The following is a 12225-nucleotide window of genomic DNA, read 5'->3' on the forward strand; positions in this document are numbered from 1 at the left end:
AAGCATCCTCTGTCTGAGTGCAACAGTGTGGTACAGGGGGCTGCATTGCACAGGACAGGAAGGACTTGGCCCGGGTGGTGAAGACAGTACAGGGGATTGTAGGGAGTCCTCTCCCACAGCTGAACTCCATATACGACAGCCGGATTCAAAGGAGAGCTGGTCGTATAGCTGCAGACCCTACCCACCCAGGACACAAACTGTTTGTACCTCTTCCCTCTGGAAAGAGGTACAGGAGCATCAGAACACACACCAACAGACTGAGACACAGCTTCTTCCCCAGAGCTGTGAAATCCATCACCCCACTTTCCCATACACATCCCACCCCCTAGAGCTAATACAGAGCATGGTCCCACCTCCATGTGATGTCAAAAAACACATCAGGCCAGGCCATTATTTCCCTTGCTCCATGGTCCAGTTGGTCAGCATCAACACCTGCCTTTCGAGAGGCTTTCATGAGGTACAGCTTGTGTGTTTGTGTCTGTGTGTGTTTGGTTGTGTGGTTGTTGTTTTTACTCAAGGGGAGGGACAGACATTTTGTGTCCAGGTTTCATTAAGGCTGAATTAAGGCTGTTTGTTTTTTGTTATGCTCAGTTTAATTTTTCACAGCAGTTGTTTGATAATTCAGTCAAATGCAGCCTCATTTCAAGCAGCTGACAATTCTCCCAAAAAGAAATTGTGTTCAGCTCTATGAGACTTGAAGATAACCTGACATGCTCCGGACTGCATGCCAACTTATTTTAGCAGGGTCTGCAGATTTATATCCATCATTACTGGAAAGTTACATGGTGGAGGTTACATGTACAGATGTCTCTTCTCTTTTCTAATTTGAAAAGGCACTTTCATTAGAAATGTTGGGGAAGGAAGTGTCCTAGGAGAAGGAAGTCTTGACGCCCCTGCAACCCGGCCTTAGATAAAAAGTTTGAAGATGGACGCATGGATGGACATCAGAGGTGGATTTGACACACTGATTTGTGAACTGGACTTGGAAGAGCATCCTCCATGCCAATTCACCTGGCAACAAAAAATAATACCGTAAATGCACCTCCATCTGCGGACAACAAACCCAAAGTGTGCAGCCCAAATCCTTGTCAATAAGAGAGATAAGTGGACCACATTCACTTGCTATCTGGGAAATATGTAGATTTTAAATGGTTTTGCACCACTAACCAAATATCTATTTGATTAAGGGCATTATGACTTTTATAATATTTATGACCTTAATGTCAGAATGACAATGAAAAGTTTCACTTCCCTTCTGCTTCTGACAAACTTCCGCTTGATACGGCTAAAAATTGGTGCGCTTGTCATTAAGGGGTCAGGGACTAAAAGTTATCAAAAGCGCAGCACTTCGTCATACCATCTGGCTGTGGCACCGCCACGAATTTGACCCTTTGCCAACGCACAAGAAATGGATGTATTTGTGGCTGTATCTCCCACATACTTCATCCTATGTGGATGAAAAAATTGATTGATATGCTAATGAGCTGATACACTCATAGTGCCACCTACTGGCAGTATGAATTGTGTTCAGGCTGATTATCCATGTTCCACATCTCGTATTTGAACGAACTCCCCCTAGGGAAATACTCTGACAGACCCGAGATTTTGTCACATGGTTCTGAAGCCATAGCTGAGCAAAAGTTATCAAAAACGCAGATCGATGTTACACCGTGTGGGCGGGGCAATGCCGCGAAGGTGACCCTTCGCCACCATACAGAACACAGTGTCTTGATTTGTTCATCCTACCTGCCTCTTACTCTATCATGACATCAGCCCCTGTGCACCTTTTCATATCACCTCATCATCATATACGGGCGTGGCCACATGGCTCAACAGTGCCCCCTAGAATGAGATCTGAGTCTCTGTTTGCCCTACAGACACGAAAATTGGTACACATATGTATCACCTCAAGACGAGAAAAAAAGTCTCTTGCAGGTATCCTCTTAAATGCACAGGAACGCACAGGCATTTTGAAAAAACAGCACCATTTTGCATTTTCCATCTTTCAGAACTACTCCTGGGGGATTTGTCCAATTCACCTGAAAATTGGTCTGCTTACTCTTAAGGCATCAGGGACTGAAAGTTATCAAAAATGCAGCAAAGAAACACTAATTACCACAAAAAATTTGTTAAAAATTGCATGGGCATTGGAAGAAGCACAAAGCCATAAGTTCCAGCTTCATTATTTTTGTGTGTGGGACTGGTATTTAGCAATATGAAACCAGTCAATTTGAAGATTGGATAAAGACATCTCTGTTTTTGATTTCCTGACATTAGTCACCCAGAGAGTACTCATGCTGTGTCCAAACTCTGCTGATGGGAGTATAAAAGACGAGGCAAGCAGTTCAGTGGGCAGTAACAGCAACACTGCAGACATGAGAAACCAGCAGCAGAAGCTAAATGACAAAACAGGAGGGATTTCCTATAAAGTATTTGGACAAGGTATGATTTTAATGACTGCAGGCTAAATGAGGGATAATAATCAGATGTATATTGTTGCCTATTACAGATTCCTGGTTATTAGTACACATTGTTCCTGAAAGGTTATGTTGCTACCGAGTTCTCATGTAGTTTTAAAATATTTGTATATCACTAAATCTCTGTGAGATTTTAAGAGCATTGGAAACCTTTACGTCCCATAATGACAGGTGGATTCACTTTTCCAAACCACCGACTGATCCTGCTGTTTCTGGGGCTGCTCAACTCTGTGTTGCTGATAGCTGCTGTTGCAATTGGCATAAACTGTAAGTATGACAGTTGAAAGTTTCACTTCCCTCTTCTGTAAATTATTACCTTACATACATTTTTTACACACTATTCACCTCCATCGCCTCAGTAGATCTCTTTGTATTTTCACCTGTTCAGGTAACAAATTCAGAGAGGGCTCCGTCCAGGCCTCCCACTCAGCTGCTGCACAGCTCCTCACTGAGCTCAATGATCTCCGTAGCAACCACAGTGATGTAATCAAGGCTGAAGAGGAGGCCAAGAAGGAGTTAGACATGGAAATCGAAAAAAAGGCGAAAATCGAGCAGCTATAGACCGCCAACAAAGACTATCAGGGACAGATTCAAGCACTGCGGACAGAGAAGGACAACCTGCAGTCCAACATATCAACTATGGGTGACATGAAGACACAAAATATATAAGAATATAGCAGTTTTTAATTGATCTACAGTACATTAACGCTGACTTTTGTTTCTCTTAGAGGGATCTTGTGGCAGATGTCTCTCTGGATGGATTTATTTTAACTCAACCTGCTATTTTTTTTCTTACTCTGAGTCCATGACTGTCAAAAAGAACTGGCCAGACAGCAGAGCAGACTGCATCAGTCGTGGGTCAGACCTGGTTGTGATTGATAACCCAGAGGAGCAGGTTGGTGGAAAACAATAAAACATGCCAAGAAACTGATTATATGCTTCAAATACAAGTAAACATGCTGACATGCTCTTTGAAAATGCTGACTCCTTTGCTCACTCAGACATTTGTGAGCAACAGCATCCAAAACAAGAAAACCAGTTCTCAATGGTGGGAAAATGGATTCTGGGTCGGTATGACTGACAAAGAGGCAGAGGGGACCTGGGTGTGGATCAATAATGTCACAGAGGTGGAACGAAGGTGAGAGCTGCAGAACTGTTCTTGCGTTATTTTCACATTAAACACTAATTTGATAAAGTGACGCCATCTCTGTGTCTGATGTTTCTAAGGTACTGGATGAATGGAGAACCAAACAACCAGGGGTCTAACGAGGACTGTGGGGCTGTATTGTACACACCAACAAATCCCTGGAAGACAAGATACGATACACATTGCCACCAACGCATGTTACACTGGATATGTGAAATTCCTTCCAGTTAAATACCAAATATATTTTCTGCTCATACATGGATTGGGAGGTTTTTGAATAAAATACTTTTAAGACATGTTGTGTTTCTGTGTATTTGTCACCTTCAGTTTCCATAAAGTGCAGTTTCCTTTCACATATTTACATGTTTACTGTAACAACCACACAGTAGATGATAAAGAGCAGAGATAGAATCAAATCATGGCAGAAAGCCAGGGAGTTCTGTCAGTTACATGGAGGAGACCGGGCAGTCATAGACACCAAAGACAAAAAGGTTTTTTAAGATTTATGTTATTAATTCACAATATTTGCTGAAATGTTCATGTTTCTATGAGAGCTGGTAAATTGTCAAGACCTCTCAAACCATTGTTTTTGACTACATCAAGTTCTGCAAAAACAACTCCTTCCCCATCCAGACAGTGCACTGTTACCCCGACAATACACAATGGGTTACAGTTGACCTGAAGGCTCTACTGAACAAGAAAAGGGCCTTCATGGCAGCGGACTGCACTGACCTCAGGTGAGTTTGTAAGGAGCTGAAGCACGAGAAATACTTGGTGCCACAAAATATATGTTAAAAATTGCATGGACATTGGAAGAAACACAAAGCCATAAGTTCCAGCTTCATTATTTTTGTGTGTGGGACTGGTATTTAGCAATATGAACCCAGTGGATTTGAAGATTGGATAAAGACATCTCTGTTTTTGATTTCCTGACATTAGTCACCCAGAGAGTACTCATGCTGTGTCCAAACTCTGCTGATGGGAGTATAAAAGACGAGGCAAGCAGTTCAGTGGGCAGTAACAGCAACACTGCAGACATGAGAAACCAGCAGCAGAGGCTAAATGACAACACAGGAGGGATTTCCTATAAAGTATTTGGACAAGGTATGATTTTAATGACTGCAGGCTAAATGAGGGATAATAATCAGATGTATATTGTTGCCTATTACAGATTCCTGGTTATTAGTACACATTGTTCCTGAAAGGTTATGTTGCTACCGAGTTCTCATGTGTAGTTTTAAAATATTTGTATATCACTAAATCTCCATGAGATTTTAAGAGCATTGGAAACCTTTACGTCCCATAATGATAGGTGGATTCACTTTTCCAAACTACCGACTGATCCTGCTGTTTCTGGGGCTGCTCAACGCTGTGTTGCTGATAGCTGCTGTTGCAATTGGCATAAACTGTAAGTATGACAGTTAAAAGTTTCACTTCCCTCTTCTGTAAATTATTACCTTACATAAATTTTTTACACACTATTCACCTCCATCGCCTCAGTAGATCTCATTGTCTTTGTATTTTCACCTGTTCAGGTAACAAATTCAGAGAGGGCTCCGTCCAGGCCTCCCACTCAGCTGCTGCACAGCTCCTCACTGAGCTCAATGATCTCCATAGCAACCACAGTGATGTAATCAAGGCTGAAGAGGAGGCCAAGAAGGAGTTAGACATGGAAATCAAAAACCAGGCACAACTTAAGGCGAAAATCGAGCAGCTAAAGACCGCCAACAAAGACTATCAGGGACAGATTCAAGCACTGCGGACAGAGAAGGACAACCTGCAGTCCAACATATCAACTATGGGTGACATGAAGACACAAAATATATAAGAATATAGCAGTTTTTAATTGATCTACAGTACATTAACGCTGACTTTTGTTTCTCTTAGAGGGATCTTGTGGCAGATGTCTCTCTGGATGGATTTATTTTAACTCAACCTGCTATTTTTTTTCTTACTCTGAGTCCATGACTGTCAAAAAGAACTGGCCAGACAGCAGAGCAGACTGCATCAGTCGTGGGTCAGACCTGGTTGTGATTGGTAACCCAGAGGAGCAGGTTGGTGGAAAACAATAAAACATGGCAAGAAACTGATTATATGCTTCAAATACAAGTAAACATGCTGACATGCTCTTTGAAAATGCTGACTCCTTTGCTCACTCAGACATTTGTGAGCAACAGCATCCAAAACAAGAAAACCAGTTCTCAATGGTGGGAAAATGGATTCTGGGTCGGTGTGACTGACAAAGAGGCAGAGGGGACTTGGGTGTGGATTAATAATGTCACAGAGGTGGAACGAAGGTGAGAGCTGCAGAACTGTTCTTTCATTATTTTCACATTAAACACTAATTTGATGAAGTGACGCCATCTCTGTGTCTGATGTTTCTAAGGTACTGGATAAATGGAGAACCAAACAACCATGGGTCTAACGAGGACTGTGGGGCTGTATTGTACACACCAACAAATCCCTGGAAGACAAGATACGATGGACATTGTCACCAACACATGTTACACTGGATATGTGAAATTCCTTCCAGTTAAATACCAAATGTATTTTCTGCTCATGCTCAGCTTGGAAGGTTTTTGAATAAAATACTTTTAAGACATGTTGTGTTTCTGTCAGGGTTTGTGCAGGAGGTGGACACAGATGCAGAAACACAGAGCACTTAAAAATCAAAGCAGTCTTTATTTACTGACCAGGGGGCCAGAATCAAAGTCTCTCACAGGAGTGACAAAAAAAAATCACACTTGGCATGGTGTTCAAAAAAACATGGCTAGGCAAGCAAAGTTCAAGGCAAACAGCAAGGTGCAAAAAACAAAACAGATCCTTAGCATGGCATATGTGAGAACAAGGAGGAACCCGATCTGAGGTAAGGCTGGCAAGGCTGGCAAGGCTTGGACAAGGCGACAAACCCACAAACATCCCAAGACGAACTGGCACCGAGTGAAGGGGAGACAAACTAGGGAGAAGGGAAGACAATTAGACACAGGTGAGACACATTAGGGAGGAGCAGATGATCACCAGGAGGAGGGAGAACATGAGGAAGGGGAAGACAAGACACCTGAAACCTGAGGAGAGTTAGTATTATCAAAATAAAACAGGAACAGGAAGTAAAACAAAATACATAACCAAAACACTAAAATACAAAATAAAAGGCCTGGCTCAACCTGGAGTCCTGACACTGGTTGGTTGAAAACAATGAAACATGGAAAGAACATGGTCAAGATGACATATGCTTCAAAAATGTTAACATGCTGACATGCCCTTTGAATGAGACTCATGTGTTTGCTCACTCAGAGGGGCTAAAATCAGTGCAGGATGGGCCACCAGTTTTTTTTTTGTGTGTTTTTTTTTTAAATAATTTCCCAGATCCTAACATCAGATTGACAGCTGTCACATGCCTCATTTGTGGGCCTGAACTGAAAATGAGGCTGACTCCAAAAAAAGCTTCTTTCATGTTTAAAACAACCAACATTTTAGGAAAAAACTTCCTGGTTTGGCCTCTTTAGACACACTCAAAGGAGACATACATTTGTTTTTTTCACATCTGTTGTTTGATAATTCAGTCAATTGCAGCCTGAAATAGTGTTCAGCTCTATGAGAGTTGAGAATGGCTTGACCTGCATTCAGTTGCATGCCTTGAATTATTTTAGCAGGGTCAGCAGATTCAGACAGTGAGGAAAGTAACGGTGGAGATTTCATATTCTGATTTCACTTCTCTTTTTTCATTTAACTGACACTTCACTAGAAGTTTGTTGAAATAATACAAGATTCATGACTCAGCTGTGCTAGCTCGTTTCAACACAGCTGCAGATTAATGCTCACATGTCCACTCTTGACTTATCACAACTAAACAGCAAGAATGGACAGAGGACAAAATGCAGGTTCTAACTTTAAAGGTGGATTTGACACACTGATTTGTGAAGAGGACTTGGAAGAGCATCCTCCATACCCCCAATCCACCTGGCAACAAGGTAGTAAATGTTTACTAAATGCATTTCCATTGGATTCTGCTAAAACAGATTCATGATGATGGTTCATTTTTTTCTGTTTAGTGCCATTTTTCAGTATGACACCTGAGAGACGTTGCAGACTGGCTGCTGGGTTCCTGGCACTTCTTGCTGCTGTCCTGTTAATAGTTGATATTGGTCTTGGAGTTCATTGTAAGTCAATCTATTTGTGTGTTATTGTGTATGTTTGTGTAATAATTATACTGAACCTATTATATCCTAAAAGTTTTTTGAAGTCATTCTGAGAGGTCACTGATCTCATTGTTTATCTGAACTGGGTTTGTGTATCCTCATAAGGTGGAAGTTTTACAAGAATGGGTTGGTTGTAAATCCAAACAGTTTCTTGTTTTTCTTCACAGATAACAAGCTCACAGATACCCGCCTCACCGTATATGATGCAGAACTCATTGGCAAAGAGCTGGAAGAGCTCCAGGACACTTTCAAGGCTGTGGTCAAAAACACAACGGAGGCCCGGAAGCAGCGAGACGAGATGAGGACTCAGAAAGAAGTCAACTGGGAGTTTGAACACCTGACAAAAATGAGCACAGACTATCAACAGCAGATTGTTAAAGTAACAAAGGATATCGCCACTCTGAGATCACAAATACCATTGATCCGTGAGACATGTTTTACTATAAGTGCAAACCCCCCAATTTATATAACATTTGTCTTCATGGTTTCATATATTGGTGTTTTTTTTAATTATATGACAGACGGTGGCTGCAAACACTGCTCACCAGGATGGTTTCTGATGAACTCCATATGTTACTACTTCTCCTTCTCGAGCAGTGATGGACTCAAATCATGGCAGAAAGCTAGGGAGTTCTGTCAGACACACGGAGGAGACCTGGCAATCATAGACAGCAAAGACAAAGAGGTAAGTCAACATTTTACTGAAACACTCTTAATTTATATCTTTTTTTATGATATCATAATATTTACTTACATTTGTTATGTTTTTAGAATGCAATGGTAAATCAGCTGATAACTCATGAAGACCTCTCGAAACCTTTAATGGGCTTCTGGTTTGGTCTGAGAGATACGGATGAAGAAACCACCTGGAAATGGATTGATGGAAAACACCTTGCTGAAGCGTAAGTTGCATTCTGTGTAAATTGAGCTGCAGTCAGGCGTCAGGTGGGTAATTGTTGTCATAATGTCTCACTGCGTGGGTGTGTTTCTGGTACACTCTGAGGCTATCCAGGATAATAATAGTCAGATAAACACAGCACCACAAACGTCAACAAAGAAATGACTATGCTTGTTGTGTCTTCAAGTTGCTCTCACAACAAACATGGCATGACGTTTTTTGTCTAGGTACTGGAATGATGGAGAACCAAATAATGTTGGTGAAGAGGACTGTGCAGCACTGTATGCCAGAGAAAACTTCTTCAAGGCTTGGAATGATGCTAAGTGTGCAGTCCCAATGAAATGGATTTGTGAAAAGGCACCAACTTTGACTGAATGAGTTGAACATTTTCTGTCACCTAGGGAAACCTAGTTGTAACATAAAGTGACTCTTCCCTCCTGTTCCGACTCCCAAGGTAGATATGAAAAATACCAATGACGAATGAAATAATTTATTTACAAATGAACCGAGGCAACAGAAAACTTCAGTGTGAGCAATGTTAAAATAACAAACAAAACTAAGGTTCTCAGCTCCTGTCTTTCCTGAACAAAAGAAAATAAATTCAAACAAAAACACATGACTTCCCTGACTTCCTAACGAAAAATAGGAGAAAACGAATAAACAAAAACGGCTTCTCACCCCTACTTAAATGTGCCTGGTATGTAATAATAACTTAAATTCAATGACTCTAGGTAAAGTCCAAATCAAACGACGAATCCAAATTACATGAACTAATATTCACAATCTAATATCAAATATACAATCGAAAATCGAGCTCAGTCTTCTTAAGATGTGGAGAGAAGGGCAAGAGCATCGGGTGTCTGACGTGGAGGGTTTTTAAATTCTGAGCCCATCTGCGTCCTCCAATCCTCCGAGCTTCATCCAGCTGCAGAACCAATAGTATGCTCCCCCCTGTTGGCGGGGAGGGAGAACACACACACAAAATATATTAGTGTTGTCATAACACACAGAAATCTTACATACTGAACATATCAAAGCATCACAAATAGATCACTCGCACATTTTTTAATCGTCACCTCTTACTTACCAGCACTAATATAGGGATTATTAGCTTTGGAAAATCATGCATCAATAAACACCATCTGATTACAATTTCACAAACAAACCTATTATTAATCGATGTACCTCTATGTTTAAAAAGGCTCACTTGTGTCTTGGTGTTGTAATGTTTAAATAAATATATTCTTGACCTGATGGATTATGGCTTTGTCCTGCTTACATGCTTACATTTACACAGAAGCACCCAGAACAGGGTTCACACACACACACAACCAGAGGCCAGAGAGCCAGAGAGACAAACAGATCAATAAGCACGACTTGCAGCAGGATAATGGAGGCCTCCCAGCTACAGTCAGAACATGAGGAGGAAATGTCATGCGAACAAACATTTTCTGATGATTTCAATGAAGATGGACATTCGTTCTCTCACAGTCGGAGTTTTAGACAAGGTAAAACTGTAAAATCTCAACAGCTTCTGAACTCTGTCCTACTTCCTCTTTAGCTCTATACCTAGCGTACATATGACTTTAGATATGTGTAAGATAAGATATTATTTTAATTTGTGTATCAGTTTAAAGTGAATCCTGTCAGATGGTTTAAAAAAGGTCATCATTAAATGCTGTTAACTGTATTCAGAGGGATATAAATGAGAGATTATGATTTCATCAGAGAGGAACATTTTCAAGGTCTGTTTGCAGGAGGACGGGTGTTTGCGATTCCACAGCAACGACTGGTTGTACTGAGTCTAGGCCTGCTGAATGCGGTTCTGCTTTTAACTGCTGTTGTCATTGGAATTTATTGTAAGTATTAGAGGTCACAGTATTATTCTGTCATTCATATACCTGAAGTGTGTTAGTTAGAAAATAAAGGTCACAGTAAAACATGGCTGTAATATTTGAAACCTCTGGCACCAATCAGAGGAAAGGGATTTGCTTTGTTTTTTTTTTTTAAATTCCATTCTTATTTTTAACTAATGTGTAGCTGCTGGAACTAGAAACACTAACACTGACTCCACACAGAGCTCCTCTTTCTCCTGTTTCTGTGTTACATCAGGTGCCAAAGCCAAAGACGTTGAGGTTGCTCAGTCAGTTGCCACCCCCTTGATCGTTGAAATGAACCATCTCCGCAACATCAGTGACATCATCAGAGCCAAAGAGGAGGCCCAGGCAGCCCTGGCAACAGAGCGCAGCAGCCACCTGAAGCTAAAGCAGCTCATTAGGCAGAAAAAGGCCCTCACTGACATGCTGCAGAGTCAACTCGAGACATTATATGTAGAGAAGTCAAATCTTCAGGCAAACAAAAGTTTCTTTGGTGAGGCGGACCTTCTATTTGTCATTGTTTGCAACAGTCCAGTAGGAAAAAATCCATCCCTAACTGTCACAACAAATGTATTATTTCTTCCCTTGCAACAGAGCTAAGCTGTGGCAGGTGCCAACCTGGATGGACTCTCTTTAATACATCCTGTTATTATTTTTCTCCCCCTGAATCCTCAAAGAACTGGCAGGATAGTAGAGCAGATTGTATCAGTAAAGGGGGCGACCTGCTTGTGATCAACAGCTTGGAGGAGCAGGTGGGTCAAAAATGCATATTGATACAACATGTCATAATACCACAAAATTCATCTTAGGGTTCTGTTTCTTAAGTTAACTAATAAAAGGTCTAATGCTGTCTGCAGAATAAAATTACAGACTGGGATTATCACATAGTTCCTTATGGAACTATTGCTCAGTAAAGCTGCTAAGTGGTGACATCTAGTGGTGAGATTGCAAAAAACCCTCTTTCATCTCTATGTTTTGATGACATTTTGCCTTACATGAACAGACTCCAAAACAAATATATGATTATTGTTTCTACACACGGGACCTTTAAAATCCATTAATTATACTGTATAAAATATACAACACAGGGTATGAACTCCTGTATGTGTTCTCTAACAGGAATTCATTGCCGACAACTGTCCAAGGGTGTCAGGATCTACTGTGTGGTGGGAGGGCGCATACTGGATTGGCCTTACTCATATGGAGACGCAGGGAACCTGGGTCTGGATTAACAATGTGACTGAGGTGTCCACAGCGTAAGCAGTGAATGAATCTTTATTTTCAACATCATGACCAGGATACACTGCACATGTGACTGACTGATTCTGATTTCCCACAGGTACTGGGGAGAGAGAGAGCCTGACTTTAGTGGACCTCTGAGCAAGAACTGTGCTGCTACTTACCCCCATATTTCTCAAATAAAGATGTGGCTTAATCGAAACTGTCAAACCCATCTACTGAAGTGGATCTGTGAGAGAGACATGATTAGAAATTAACCATACAATGTGGATTAATAAATATTTCAAATAAATAAGCCTCAATCTGACACATGTCTGTTGTGTATGATGTGACTTTGTTCAGATGTATGTAAAACAAGAGCAGATAATTATGTGTCACATAATAAAAT

At 41.0% G+C, this 12225-nt stretch overlaps 3 protein-coding genes across 5 annotated transcripts; all 3 read left to right on the top strand.

Annotated features, from left to right (window-relative positions):
* Positions 1-2336: 2336 nt before the first annotated feature.
* Positions 2337-6226, top strand: LOC114427984 (hepatic lectin-like). 2 transcript variants are annotated; one of them, XM_028396257.1, is made up of 7 exons: positions 2337-2442; positions 2649-2744; positions 2866-2981; positions 5276-5426; positions 5512-5678; positions 5785-5921; positions 6011-6226. In XM_028396257.1, exons 1-7 carry the CDS (start codon positions 2376-2378, stop codon positions 6159-6161), a joined length of 885 nt encoding a protein of 294 aa, XP_028252058.1. In that variant the 5' UTR covers positions 2337-2375; the 3' UTR covers positions 6162-6226. The 2 variants fall into 2 exon arrangements, with proteins under 2 accessions (XP_028252058.1, XP_028252057.1); XM_028396256.1 differs by lacking the exons at positions 2337-2442; positions 2649-2744; positions 2866-2981 and adding exons at positions 4576-4728; positions 4937-5032 and having other exon boundaries at positions 5160-5426.
* Positions 6227-7400: 1174 nt separating this feature from the next.
* Positions 7401-9975, top strand: LOC114427985 (CD209 antigen-like protein E). The gene is made up of 6 exons (XM_028396258.1): positions 7401-7595; positions 7677-7784; positions 7991-8248; positions 8345-8508; positions 8595-8725; positions 8949-9975. The coding sequence occupies exons 1-6, from the start codon at positions 7484-7486 to the stop codon at positions 9097-9099; spliced, it is 924 nt and encodes a 307-aa protein (XP_028252059.1). The 5' UTR covers positions 7401-7483; the 3' UTR covers positions 9100-9975.
* Positions 9976-10030: 55 nt separating this feature from the next.
* LOC114427727 (CD209 antigen-like protein A) lies at positions 10031-12148 on the top strand. 2 transcript variants are annotated; one of them, XM_028395936.1, is made up of 6 exons: positions 10031-10229; positions 10467-10580; positions 10834-11091; positions 11193-11350; positions 11718-11854; positions 11938-12148. In XM_028395936.1, exons 1-6 carry the CDS (start codon positions 10112-10114, stop codon positions 12092-12094), a joined length of 942 nt encoding a protein of 313 aa, XP_028251737.1. In that variant the 5' UTR covers positions 10031-10111; the 3' UTR covers positions 12095-12148. The 2 variants fall into 2 exon arrangements, with proteins under 2 accessions (XP_028251737.1, XP_028251738.1); XM_028395937.1 differs by having other exon boundaries at positions 10479-10580.
* The last annotated feature ends 77 nt before the right edge of the window (positions 12149-12225 follow it).

This window comes from Parambassis ranga, chromosome 22 (assembly GCF_900634625.1).
Source record: "Parambassis ranga chromosome 22, fParRan2.1, whole genome shotgun sequence".
Lineage (NCBI taxonomy): Eukaryota > Metazoa > Chordata > Actinopteri > Ambassidae > Parambassis > Parambassis ranga.

Coding starts and splice junctions, on each gene's coding strand:
- LOC114427985 (XM_028396258.1), top strand. CDS start 7,484: ATGGACAGAGGACAAAATGCAGGTTCTAACTTTAAAGGTGGATTTGAC. Junction 7,596..7,676: donor CCAATCCACCTGGCAACAAG/GTAGTAAATGTT, acceptor TTTTCTGTTTAG/TGCCATTTTTCAGTATGACA. Junction 7,785..7,990: donor TATTGGTCTTGGAGTTCATT/GTAAGTCAATCT, acceptor TTTTCTTCACAG/ATAACAAGCTCACAGATACC.
- LOC114427984 (XM_028396256.1), top strand. CDS start 4,581: ATGCTGTGTCCAAACTCTGCTGATGGGAGTATAAAAGACGAGGCAAGC. Junction 5,679..5,784: donor TTGGTAACCCAGAGGAGCAG/GTTGGTGGAAAA, acceptor TTGCTCACTCAG/ACATTTGTGAGCAACAGCAT. Junction 5,922..6,010: donor GTCACAGAGGTGGAACGAAG/GTGAGAGCTGCA, acceptor GATGTTTCTAAG/GTACTGGATAAATGGAGAAC.
- LOC114427727 (XM_028395936.1), top strand. CDS start 10,112: ATGGAGGCCTCCCAGCTACAGTCAGAACATGAGGAGGAAATGTCATGC. Junction 10,581..10,833: donor TGTTGTCATTGGAATTTATT/GTAAGTATTAGA, acceptor GTGTTACATCAG/GTGCCAAAGCCAAAGACGTT. Junction 11,092..11,192: donor GGCAAACAAAAGTTTCTTTG/GTGAGGCGGACC, acceptor CCCTTGCAACAG/AGCTAAGCTGTGGCAGGTGC.